The sequence below is a fragment of the Branchiostoma belcheri genome, unplaced genomic scaffold, assembly GCF_001625305.1.
Source record: "Branchiostoma belcheri isolate BF01 breed outbred unplaced genomic scaffold, Haploidv18h27 scaffold105, whole genome shotgun sequence".
In the NCBI taxonomy this organism is placed as follows: Eukaryota; Metazoa; Chordata; class Leptocardii; order Amphioxiformes; family Branchiostomatidae; genus Branchiostoma; species Branchiostoma belcheri.
The window spans coordinates 709,079-722,754 of NW_017802436.1; the positions used below are offsets into that span (position 1 = coordinate 709,079).

At 40.6% G+C, this 13,676-nt stretch overlaps 1 protein-coding gene across 1 annotated transcript; it reads right to left on the minus strand.

The window, feature by feature from the left end:
- Positions 1-1,064: 1,064 nt before the first annotated feature.
- On the minus strand, positions 1,065-13,646 carry LOC109477612 (microprocessor complex subunit DGCR8-like). Its single transcript, XM_019778959.1, has 16 exons — positions 13,587-13,646; positions 12,093-12,901; positions 8,826-8,968; positions 7,707-8,253; positions 7,280-7,384; positions 6,858-6,927; positions 6,263-6,332; positions 5,808-5,880; positions 5,478-5,579; positions 4,729-4,827; positions 4,178-4,251; positions 3,513-3,613; positions 3,120-3,219; positions 2,229-2,369; positions 1,661-1,771; positions 1,065-1,182 (listed from the first exon to the last, which is right to left on the minus strand). Exons 2-16 carry the CDS (start codon positions 12,583-12,585, stop codon positions 1,099-1,101), a joined length of 2,313 nt encoding a protein of 770 aa, XP_019634518.1. The 5' UTR covers positions 12,586-12,901; positions 13,587-13,646; the 3' UTR covers positions 1,065-1,098.
- Positions 13,647-13,676: the final 30 nt, after the last annotated feature.

Consider the following 13,676-nt stretch of genomic DNA (forward strand, 5'->3'; position numbering starts at 1 on the left):
TGGGAGAGGGGGAGGGAGAGAGGGAGAGAAAGAGATGAGAGAGCAAGAGTGAGAGAGGGAGAGTGAGAGATAGAGAGATAGAGACAGAGAGAAAGATAGAGAGGGAGAGAGAGCGAGAGAGAGAGAGAAAGAGAGAGAAAGAGAGCTCATATAATGAGTTATCTACACAATGACTCTCATATAAAAAGACCAAAGTTGTGTATCTGCTTGTAGATAAATCTTTACTTCACATTTTGGCTCGTAATTCTTGTATTTGCACATCATATCATTCTGCATTCTTGGACCTTTGAACCACACAAAACCTCATTCTAGGTTACTTTAGTTAGCAAAAACTGCCAAACAATGAAAAATCACTCAGAGAAATGACATCATAGTGGAAACTACATGTAAACTTACAATCAACATGAAATGTACGTTTTAAAAGGCTACAAGTTGACAAAATTATCCATTTTCAGTATGCTGTAATGTCCTCTTTACTTCTTTCAAGCCCTTCTATATAAATGCAACAAGCGTATATGGGCAACCTGTGACAACCAAATTCTCCGGACAGGCATAAGTCATCTGTCTTATTCTCAACACAGCAAAACATTCCATGCAATGTTTTCTACTTTAATTAAAGTAGCACACTATACTGTACTGCATAACTACGTGGAAAACATATATAAAGAATGTTCTAGGTAAATTCAAACTACGAGCGTGTAATTGGTAGAAATTGGAATATACGAAGCAAACTGCGATGTTTGTTGTGAAATACAGGCAAATATTTCTACACAAGAGAAGTAAGTTTAAATGTTGTAGTATTTCTAGGATGTCAGTAGAACGTGCAGTGCCTGCGCAAAACCCCATTTTTTCACTTTTTTGTTGGATCTTTGCAAAAAACGTTGCATCAGAATTTTGCCTGTTGCAGACCATATTTTTTTCCGACATAACATTTGGAAACAACAGACGGAGTGGTAACCTTATATGTTCAAATACAACCTTATATGAGATGTTCTGCCAAAGTGCTTTGTACGATACATTACATAACAGGTTTTACATAGGTGCAGTACATTCTGCCGACGTGCTAGTATTTCTAGTTGGAACTTTGTGTATCATTTCTCAGACATCCAGGGTGCAGAGGAGAGAGTTGGGAGGTTTCTCCACATTGCCTGGGTTGAACTTCCTCTTGCCAGTCAGCGCATCCTGAAAATTGACAAAAAGACAAAAATGTTATAAAAAAGTAAACATAAGAAAGAAATCATCTCACCATGGAGTGAGAAAATCATAATTTTCTTGCAAATTCTTGCCCCAAGGTTCAGATGGTAAAAAGTATATGACATTGACAATGAACTTTATTGCATATTCATGCCCAACAAATGCACTAAGTATAAACATGTACATGATTGTATATGATGTGTTTAGGTATTTAAGTAAATGACTTCACTAGAACAATCAATTAAACATTCAATCAATCAATCAATCAACAATAATTAATCAACATGGCAAGGTGTCAAATGCAAAAGTTAGCACACTTTCTGTTGATTACATCATTTTCTAAAACAAGCTGAAGAAAGTTAGAAAAAATCGAAAAGCTAGTCAACATCCAGTGAACTCATGAATTGTAAATTGTGGTTTTATGAGAAATTGTTTCAAAGCAAGACAGACACTTGTCAAAACTCACCCGTTGCTCCTTGAGTTTTCTCATCTCTGCCTGAAGTTTGTCGATGATTTTCATGTTGGGTCGGTTCTTCTTAGAGAACTGGGTCAGCTCCAAAATGCTCTGTTCTTCCTCCTGAACATTGGAAAATGTTTGGAAAAACATTACAATGTACACTAAGTAAAGACATTATATCTAATATATAATGTCCTTGCACTAAGTGTGCCTGATTAGAGGATCTCAACACACAGGTGCAAGGAAGTACATGTACAATGTATTTTATTACAGTTTATTGTAAGAAAAATCTCAGTCACCGACGAAAGATAGTACAAGCTTTCTGAAATGTTTCACTTTGAGAATTTATCCAGTAGCTTGATTTATTTTTTAGTTATACGAGAATTGGGTGAGAAGTTTGTTTGGGCACAGTCAACATTATTTCCTCACTGTTTTCCACGTACTAACAGTGTTTTCCTACCTCTTTTTCCTTAGGAAAGTTGAAGGAATGTCATTGTGTTCATCCTTATATTAAGGGATCCCCATGTGTTAAAATGTGCGGCTGTGTTGCTTCTCAAAGACATATCACACTTCTTACCTTTTTCTCCTTAAGAAAGTTGGAGGAATCCCGTCCGTACATCCTTATAAGCGACCCCCATGTCTTGATGTGAGGATGGAGTTTCTGTAGAATGGCCTGAGAAGCCAGCTGCTTCCCTATCCGCTTGTTCTTACACCAGTCCTGTAGGATACACAGTAAGGTAGGTATTACTGAAGGTAATCCCATAACATTAGCATTTTCGGCTATAGGGGCAGTAGGTTGTTAGTCCACTGTGTCCAGTGCACAGTATTGGAAGGTGGAGCCCATCCCTCTCCTTCCACTGCCTTTTACCTCCCCAACCAAAGTCAGGTAGTACTACCCATTTCACACTTGAGTGTAGAAAAGGTAAGTGCCTTTCGTTCCTAAGAACACAACATCTCACCAGGAATACCAGGAATCGAACCCATGACCTCAAGGCCTCGTGTCTGCTGGCTTTAACCATTTGAGGAGAGCCATCCATACCTCAAGCATGTTTAAACTTAAAGATCCCACCTCACTTATAAAAAAAAGAAGAGGTCCTTAAGCATGGGTTTGAGTGGTTCAAGTTTAGCACTTATGCGAAACAAACAAGCAAAAAAAACAAAGCTGTGTCTTGAGTAAAGAGCCTCTTTTTACACAAGTCTTTTAACCGGATGTTTCGGTGACCGTCTGTCACCTTCCTCAGGGTAATTCTGACTGGTTCACATTGCATTGCAGCACAGGTGTCACTGCTATAGATGCATTTCCACACTTACAAGACTTGATTGTGTAAAAAGAGTCTCTTTACTCAGTGTCTAACCAACCTGATGAAACTATTCACAGAGCTGTGTCTTACTGCACAAAACGGGGGTGTTCCGCCAGTTTACCGGTTTTTCAAAACAAACAAAGAAACAAACGCAGTTGTGTCCGTACCTGTACAGTGTGTTTTCCCACCGTCATGGTGTACTGGCTCTTCTGGTGCTTACCCACCGCGACATCAAACTTGATGTCTGTGTCGGCCATTCCAAAATTCCTGAGGAACACAGAAATAAAGAGGTCAGTTGTTGTTCCAAAATTCCTACAAACTACGATGTAAAACTAAAAGTCAATCAACATTTTGACATCCCCCCTAAAATCTTTAAATCTATGTCAACTGTCACAATTTCATCAGATATCCACATTAAAAAATGGCATTCTCATGCGTGCGGACATTTAGGACTATACTGACCAATTGATGTCCACTTCCTTAATGTGGGATTAAAAGTATTGGAGAAAAGTATTTCAAGCCCTGTTCTAGAAACATGACATTTTAACATGACCCCTGACCTCTTGAGGCACTCGGTGAGCATCTGGTAGGGAGACAGCTGACCGGCCTTGCTGCAGAGTTCATAAACACGGCTGTCCTCCACACCGATGTGGTCAAAGTACTGGGAAAACATCAACATCATCATGATCACATGGGGAAGCATAGGGATTGATTAATACATGTATCCAGCATTACCAAACAGTTTGTACACACAGCTGTCCTTGGCACAAGGACTTTCACCACAAGCTAAAATCTAATCTTCCAACTTTATGACCCTGATGACATTGTGGACTTGCATATGTGTACATCTGTGAACTGTGTGGAACTCCTTGCCACCACATGTACGAGCAGCCCAGTCATTGGGAACATTTAGAAGTATGATAAGGAACTTGGACTGATAACGGACTGATGATTTACTATTTATTTTTGTATTATATTTTGATTTGCACTTTGTTTTGATTTTGTATTACATTTTGGTTTGATTTGTAATCCGTGACCCCGCCCTCACCCTCGACCTTGTTGAAAAGCGGTCATTTGTAACCGAACAAGCTTTCGAGTTTAAATAAAGGCTTACTACTACTACTACTACTACTCTGAACCCGCAGATTATCTTTGTACATGTGTGAACTGTGACCCTATTTATGACCTTGACACATGAACTCTGACCCAGATGACCCGGTCTCACCTCCATCTCCTCTGACACGGCTTCACTGTTCTGCTTGTACAGGTCAGGAATCAGGATCTCCAGTGTGGCCTTGGCTGGAACAGGAAACAATCATGTTCAATGTCTGCAAGAAAACAGTAACTCAAACAACAGGATATATTTTGAAAGTCTATCCAGTTGCTTGAGTGACTGCTTTCTTATGTATCTCATTACCTGTATGTCTAAACTTCATCCATGCATACAATGTCATGTACATGTATACAGCCAGACAGAAAATGTACATTGTCTTGGGTCCTTGTTGACAGTTGGCTTGGTCATAGTCTCACCGAAAAATCATAGGCTGGTGTTTGAACCTGTTTTAGCTGCCGAGTCTCTTAGTTTTGCACTGTCTTGCAAATAGCCTACTTGCGAAAGAGGACAAAAGAGACTTGGTACATACATTGTAACATAGGTTTGCACACCGGGCTATGAAAATCCTACAACAAAGTAACTCATACAATGTATGTGACTGCACCTTTAGAACAGAAGACCATACAGCCTGGTGCCCTGCTATGTACATGTTGTATACCCACCTGCCTTGAGTTTAGCCTGTTTCTTGCTGCTGGCCGTTCCTGTCCCGTATTTAATGCTCTGGATTTCTACTGTCGCAGCAAAAGGCTCTGCTGCATTGTCTGCAGAAATAGAACCAATTTGATGTAAGGAGGCCCTACATGTCATGTATAAACCATCTTGCAATCATAGTGGTATGACATAGACTCTGTACATATGTCTGTAGGGTGGCAAGTACTCAAAATGTTTCAATGTTGCTTTCTTTATAAAATGCACACTCTCTCTATACATGTCATATATAGAGCCTACTTGTACACTAATTCTGTTTTCGGATCTGTGACCCTTTCCAGTAGCGTGCGTGTCAGGTTAGCGGCAAAAGCTGGGATTGGAACTCCCAACCTCTTGATCCAGAGGCAGGGCACTAGCCACTGGACTACACACACACACTTCTTTCCTACTTACCACACTCAGTGTACTGGTACTGTGGCTGAGCCCTCATCACCCTCTGTGTGTACTCATGTAGGATACAGACTGTAGTGTTCACACTTACCACACTCAGTGTACTGGTACTGTGGCTGTGCCCTCATGACCCTCTGTGTGTACTCATGTAGGATACAGACTGTAGTGTTCACACTTACCACACTCTGTGTACTGGTACTGTGGCTGTGTAGTGTTCACACTTACCACACTCTGTGTACTGGTACTGTGGCTGAGCCCTCATGACCCTCTGTGTGTACTCGTGTAGGATACAGACTGTAGTGTCCACACTTACCACACTCTGTGTACTGGTACTGTGGCTGTGCCCTCATGACCCTCTGTGTGTACTCATGTAGAATACACACTGACGACTTGCCAGCAGGGTTCAACAGGAATTCTGAAGAAAAAAAAAAAGAAACAGCCATGAATCAAAAACTCTTCGTTCTCCGATTTTAAAAACGCTGTCTAACCCCATAGCCAAGACAAACCTGTTGCCAAATGGCTACCTAAGCAAACTGCATGATGGTTTTTGCAAAACTTTTTTTTTATTCGCACGCTCGCATCAGTTTTGAGGTTTCCAGAAGATGTCATTCATATAATCAAATCAACATTAATAAAGACCCACCTCTCTTCTGGCCGGCTGGTTTGTTGCTGTCTGCTCCAGGGACGGACAGGGTGATGACTTTGGCATTGGAGGACTGCAGAGGGGAGTAGGACACATGGAGAAGGCATTAGCTGTACAGTAACTAGAAAAACAGAATCAAACCTATAAAGGTTGGAAATCAAATGCACAATGTTTACCTTCACATGATCTAGACTTGCTATAGCTAACTACTGCTGTTAATTCTTACTCAGATACATTGATATGTATGGTGAGCAGGATCTCCAACTCTGTTCTGCTACACAATGTAACCCAACACCACAGGGTGTCTGCTACAGCACCAGTTACCATGGCGACAGACGTCTGGTCCAGGTCATTGACTTATTTGTTAGGGACAGAAGAAGAAGAAACATAGCAAAAACAATATGTTTTCCTTCTGTATATTTCAACAGTGACTACTCCTGCCACAGAAAGAATACCAGTGTCGGCCGATCTTCCAGTTCCTTTTTCTTCATGAGTTTGTTGTGCTGTCGGCGCTCTGCCCAGGTTCTGAGGACAGAAAACAATTAACCAATGCTTATTGTGACTGTGCTAATTCCAGTTAAAGGGAGAAGGTTGTACAAATGTATTCATGAAAAAAGTAAAACATTCAAATAAACAACATTTCAAAACTGTAGAATTTGATTGTTTTCTTTTTCTTTTAATACCCACAATGATGATAATGATCATTCTGGCATACTCATTAACACCTGAGTGAAGTGAGGAAAGTCGTGTTAAGTGCCTTTCCCAAGGGCACAACTGCCGCACAAGGTTGGTGACATGGCAGGATTCGAACCCGGGACCTCTTGGTTCTGAGCCGAATGCTCTGCCATTACGCCACACAAACCCCTATGCGTGATGATAATGTGTAATCTTGGTTGTCCTTGAAAGAGACATTCTGCCAAAGTGCTTGCATTGGCACATTACATTACAGGTTCATGCAAGTACAGTATATACGTATGTTCTGCTGAAGTGTTTTAAAAAGATAACCTTTGCACAGCTAGCTATATATGTACATGTACAAATGCAGCTAACCTGAACTTGCGGATTGTGATGGTGTCGAACTTGAACCTTCTCTCCAAGTAACTTCGGAACTGGTCCGCATCTAATAGGGGGAAGAAAGTGAGTTTTCATATAGAGGAAAAATGATCACTGACTGACTATTTGTTTTGTGTATCGTTGAAGAGATTCATTTGTCACGTATAGTTACAGTTAACTCCCGTTACTAGCAATTTCTTACTCTTCAAAAACTTGTCACTGCTGAAAGAATTTCCTTGTAATTGTTTTGTGTAGTACATGTATGTCACTGTAGCAATTAGGTTGCCAATTTGGTTCTAGAAAAACTTGGACAAAACAATTTTTGCTACAACAGTTGAATTATGATAACTATTTAGCATTCTTGGCTGCAAATATCTTGGAACAGTCCAAATAACAAAGAGGGGTTTTTATTGACTCACCTACAGATTCCTCCCTGCACACCTCAAGTTTGGCTGCCTGACCAAGCTTGACCTCCCCTTTGGTAGAATGGCACGTTCCTTCTGTTGCACTGCTGCTAGCAGACGCTGGGAGTACAGCACAGGGATCGTATCAGAAACAGACATTTACTGTCAACAATATCTAATTCTTTCTCTACAATATAGTACAGCACAGGGATCGTATCAGAAACAGACATTTACTGTCAACAAAATCTAATTCTTTCTCTACAACATAGTACAGCAAAGGGATCGTATCAGCTTGCAAACTTGGGAGAAATGTTGCATAACAGAACTACATGTAGCTCTTTCAGTTGGAAGTTAAAGCTTTTTAAGTACAATGTATACATGTATAACAATGCAAAATTGGGTGAACAACAACATAAAACAATGACATCAGCTGAAAAACTACCTTCGTGGTTGGTGCCGTTGTCAGAGGATGTTTCCATGGCAACAGTTGCCGCGGAAATGGCATCACGGCCTCCGTTCTGGTCAGACCCGTCCGCATCAGCAGGAGCGGTGACATCATCAGTTTCTGAGCTGCTCACCGGGTCATCACTTGACGTGCACACTGCAGCGGTGATGTCATCAGGCTTCCCAGCATGCTCCCTGTCGCTGGTTGGGGCGGAGGCGTGGTTAGAGCCGTTCGTGCTGATGTCATCCGAGTCGCCGCCATCTTGGTGACCTTGAGATTCTTCTGACCCCGCCATGACCTTCGCGACATCATCACTTCTGTCATCCTCCTCAGATTTGATGACATCACGACTTGTCGTGCTTTCATCACCGTTATATGGGCAGACACTTCTGACCTCTGTTTTCACCTTGACCTCATGCGGAACACCCTGTGTGGTGACATCATGGGTTTGTGTGGTGATGTCACACAGAAGGGGGCCCAGTTTCTTCTCCTTCTCCCTGATGTAGTGGAAGCAGGGAATACTGGAAATGGGGATGTTGTGTTTCTGTAAAACATGAATCACATAGAGGGGTGGACCAAGGGGAGACAGCAGAAACAACAATCATGTACCATAAAAAAAAAAACAATCATATCAGGGCTAGAACACTGGGTCAAAGGTATCTGGTAAATGATGTCAGCCCCTGTTGCAGTTAAGTAAAGGGTGATGGGCCCTGATGTAGATAGCCTCTTTATCAATCTCAGGCAATAAGTCTTTTTTGGTGTCCAATATTCGTGAACTTTTTTTTGTGAAACATTGTCTACCAGACACCTTTGACCCAGTGTTGACGTCACACTTCAGAGAAGCCATGTGACAAGTCTCACTGGGTCAGTCTACTGAGGAAGACAGAGTGACTGGTTGAAAGAAAGCTCTGGGTGAGAACAATCTCTCTTGTGCTGGATCAAAAGTTTTAACTTTAATCATGTCTACATGTACCAACTTTCATGAAAACACTCCTGACTTTGCAATGACATTCTACAGGAAATACTAAAAATTCACTATTTGATCACAGGTTTGTAATTTGATCCGAAGCGTGTAATCTGATCCCAAGTGTGTAATCTGATGACACGGTTGGTTACCCTGATGCTGCCGGTCCCGAGGAAGTAGGGGCGAGACCACGAGACGACGCGTGTCTCGCGGTGGAGGTACACCGGCATGCCGCAGTTGTGCGTCGTCACGATCCACCCTTCAGGCAGCGGCTCCAGGGGCTCGTGACCTAGAGCTACATGGTGCAGACAAGTTAGCAAGGCAAGGATATATCAGGTTCACACACTCAGGTCTGTAATATATATTGTAATACATGTATGTCCTCATCAGATATTTGTGACCTAGAGCTACATGGTGCAGACAAGTTAGCAGGGCAAGTTGAACTCATGAGTTTGCTGTACAGGATTGAAAATACTGAATCTGGAGCTGTGCACCTAAATTCTGACTGTGTACTAATTGTTAAGCAGATTACAGTATACTGCTGACATAATAGTGTTAATAAAATCTTTGTTGTAATTTGAATTGTAAACTTTTCAAGATAGCAAAACAATTTCCGATTCAAGCTCTGAAAAAAGCCAGACAATTTTGTACTGACAATGTTCATCCAAAAGTGCACCTATTATTAACAAATGAATGAATGTCTAGCCCTGTTGTTGCTTATCAACTGATACAGGCCTTTGTTGCATCATAACCCTCCATATGAGAACACACAGTGAAAGTAGACTCTGTCAAGAAGACAATAGTCCATTGCACCATAAGGTATCTACCAGCGTACAGAGGACAATGTGTGTGTCAAAATATCATAGTAACATTGTGTTGTTGTGTATGTAACTTAAATGATGTATGTCTGTATTTCGGGTCCTTTTCAACCACGTTGAATGCAACAGAAGTAGCTGGGTGTTTGCTGCTCGCTGCGGGCGGGCGACTTCAGGCCAGTTGCGGAGGAGTTGCTAAGCTATCTCCATGGAAACAGCTTGTAAGAGCGACTGTTCCCAGAACGATAGTTTAACATCTGCGGAGAGCGATCGACACACGCGAGAATTGCACCGGATTCCGACAGCGTGAGAAGCATCCGTGAATAGTTTCATCAGGTTGGTAAGTCACTGAGTAAAGAGACTCTTTTTACACAACCAAGACTATCATGTACATATGACACACCTGTGCTGTAGGTTTGGAATCACATTGTGGAATCTGTTCTCCGTTCTCTGTAACTGCTTTTGTTTAATAACTGACCACAATTATATATATATATCCAACTCCTGTACGTTTGGAACCGCATTGTAGACTGATACAGTTTCCTGTAACCACGCATATGTGTACTACGTAGATATGTCAATATTGTACGTTTGGGAATGTGCTGCAGTGCAATGTGAACCAGTCAGAACTGTCCTGAGGAAGATGACAGACGGTCACCGAAACGTCGGCTGAATAAAAGACTCGGTTGTGTAGAAAGAGTCTCTTTACTCAGTGTAAGAAGCAGCGTGAGATAGGAACCATGATTGGTCAGAAATATGCACAGAAAACCAAACCGAAAAAAACTTGTATACAACCAACAACCTCTCCTAAGACTTGTTTTTGAATTTTATTCTTTTGACTTCACTAAACTCGCCGAAGAATTGTTTGTTTTCAATTTATTCTTTCGACTTGCATGTTTTGAAGTTTTTTTGTTGACTTCACAAAGATGTGGACAGAAAAGTGGAATAAAAAAAAAAACTGAGCAGAGAAAATGCTTAAAGCACTGCAAAATTGTTTTAAAGTTTACTTTCCTTTCGATTCAACTATTAATGTGTACAAAAACAAATTTTAGGTATGTAGGTACAAGTACACAGGCCTGTACCTGTACCTTAAAAAAAAAAAAACTTTGGACTTTCTATCAATCATTATATAAAAATCATGACTGTTAAAAATATTGCAAAGTTGCACTGTTACTTACTGTGACTTGAATAGCTGTGAACAGTTTATAGAAGAAAAAAACTGAATTAAAACTGCGACTGCATCAATTTTAGGTTTGTAGGTACAAGTGAACAGGCCTGTACCTTTACCTAAACAAAAAGCAAAATTTCATCATTTTTACTTCACAGTGACTTGAGAAGCTGTGAACAGTAAAAAAATTGTAAAAGAGAACTTTGTTTGACTGCATCGTAAGGAGTATGTGTGCTGTTGCTGTGAGAGTTGTGCAGGCACAGAACCAAAGGTACGGGGTTCTAAACCCGGCGGCCAGGGACTGCAAATCGGGCGCGAGCCACTGTGAAGAAGATAGTTCAACTACTACTTCACACACCACAGCACTGAAGTAGCGGAAAAACTACCCTCACCGCAATGGGAGGTTGTGGGTTCGAATCTTACCTCTCTCTAAGTACGGGGTTCTAATATAAAAAACTACCCTCACCACTGGTCATGGGTTTGAATCTTACATGTTAACCTCTCCATATATACGGGGTTCTAGTCCAAAAAACTACCCTCACTGCAATGGGAGGTCGTGGGTTCGAATCTTACCTCTTCCAAAAGTACTGGGTTCCAATCCACATCACCACCACAAGTTGTCAACAAGAGGTTGAGGGTTTGATTCTTTCTTTCCCTACCCTCAGGTACTGGGTTCTAGTCCCAAAACTGAAAAACTAGTATGTTTACCCTCATCTCAGCAGAAGGTTGAGCCAAAACTAGAAAACTACTTTTACTTTCCTGCCCCAACAGCTCGGTAAGCTACGGAGGATTGAAGTGAGCTGTAATCTCACCACCATAAGCTTAAGATGCTGATTGTTGAAAACTTATAATACCTCAACGCAATTGCAAAGTGCCGGGTTCCACTCCAAATACCAAATGTTGGATGTTTGAACAAGAAAAAAAAAATTCATTACTATCTACAACTGTCTACATGCTGCTACTCCTTTTCATGGTCAATGCATATTTCCACTAATGTCTTCATAGATGACATTCAAATAAAGTCAGGTTAAATCTGCATTCTTTTGGCATCTAAGGTACTCCTGATGAAAAGGCAATTAGTCATGTACAATGTTTACAATGCTGACTGTATCATGGATTATAGCAACAATACAAGCAGCAATGCAAGAAATGATGAAAACAGGAATACTGTTGAAAGTGAAAAAGCAATGTTCAAAGTGATACAGTCTTTAAATTTTCAATGACTTTCTATAACACAAACACACACACACAACACACATACAGAAAACACAAACACACACACACGCACACATACAGAAAACACACACACACACACACACACACACACACACACACACACACACACAAACACATTACCAAAAGCATGAGCAAATACGGCACAAACAAAATAAACTTCTTAAAAAAAAGCAAAAAAACATGATTTTCTAAATACTTACACTTGAGGACAGTTTTATACTTGATGATGGGCTCTTCTGACGCCTCACCGCCCCTCCCCTCCCCATCCTGTCCCCCCCTATGTTTCTTATAATGGGCCACTCCGGCATCCAACATGGCGTCAATGTCAATGTCCTCGTCATCTGAGATGTCCTCGTTGCCATGGTAACGGTCCTCCACATCCGCCGGACTGCTTCCCTTCTCCTCCTTGTCCGTGATTTCAAACTCATCGATGACATCAAATTCTAACCCTTCCGGACCTGCCACCCCCCCAAGTCTGGACAGTTTGGTTTCACCCAAATTCAATTCTTTGCTTTTTAGCTTTTTCTTGTCTTCGGAACTTTGTGTCATTTCTTCAACATTTTGGGTTTCCGATTTTGAACTTGGCGTTTTGTTAACGTCTGATTGTTCTTTAAGTTTAAGACTTGCGTCTTCAGATCCGTTTATACCCGTTTTGAGCTTTTTGGTAGGAGGTTCAAGTATCTCTTCTTCCATTGTGACTTTCGTATTGCAAAATTTCTTATTTGTATTTCAAAACTTCATAGTAATATTGCACTTTTGCTAATTATAATCATACCCAATTCCAAATGACAAGTAGCTCTATATATCCATTGCACTGAGGTTCAAAGGGGGAACATTAAAATGTTTGTTGAGTTGTAATTTTTCTTTGCAACTTTTTTCTGTTAACTTGCATGGGAGCCTTATTATTAGTCTATATTTCTGTCAGTTTAGAGAAAGCCAAACTCTAATCAATCCATCCATCTATCCATTAAATTAAATGTTTTTGTTGAGTATTCTTTGTTGTAGCAACCTGAAAAAAAGAGAATATGATATGCATATGCATATGATAAGAAATATATTTCTATCTCAAGTATGAAACCACAATGTTGTGAGCCTTTTTCAAGTTTTTGATGTGTTTGTTTGTGTTTCTGACTTTCTATTCTACTAGACATAATCATATGAATAAAACAATTATTCACAAAAAACAGAGGTCTCCCAAAATATTCTTGTTGTCCTTACTGTGCATTTCATTTTCAACATATCTCTTCCGCCACAACTTTACTATACCTGATGCCCCCTATTAAAACAAAGGCATTTTGGCCATGATATATTTTTGAGACAATAACGTCACGGACAAATTAAATTATAGTGCTAAAACAAAAATGGCAGTTTGTAGCGCTTTGATGTCTTCGACAGTACACACATGCCTTCAGCATAATTTGATAGGCCCATAAATACACATTTCTTTCTTGGACATAAAGACCTGACAAACCAACATATTTTCGATTCTCTACCTCCTCTGCAAAATCGTCATCACAAAAAATACTAGTATATCGTACCGACTTTGCTGACCGTTAAAACAGACAAAATCGCCTTTTCATAACCAAACAACAGCTACCAAACATTCTTCAATATCTATAGATCGTTCTTAAGAGTTCTGGTAATCACCTGATGGCTTTTAAGGGTTGAAAAGTGAAAATTAAGGACATACTCACCTGCTACGATCATGACTTCGACCTTCTGGTCCAAAACCAGCTCGCACTTCCGGTTATGACGTCATTTCCGACATTCTTTTTATTTCACCT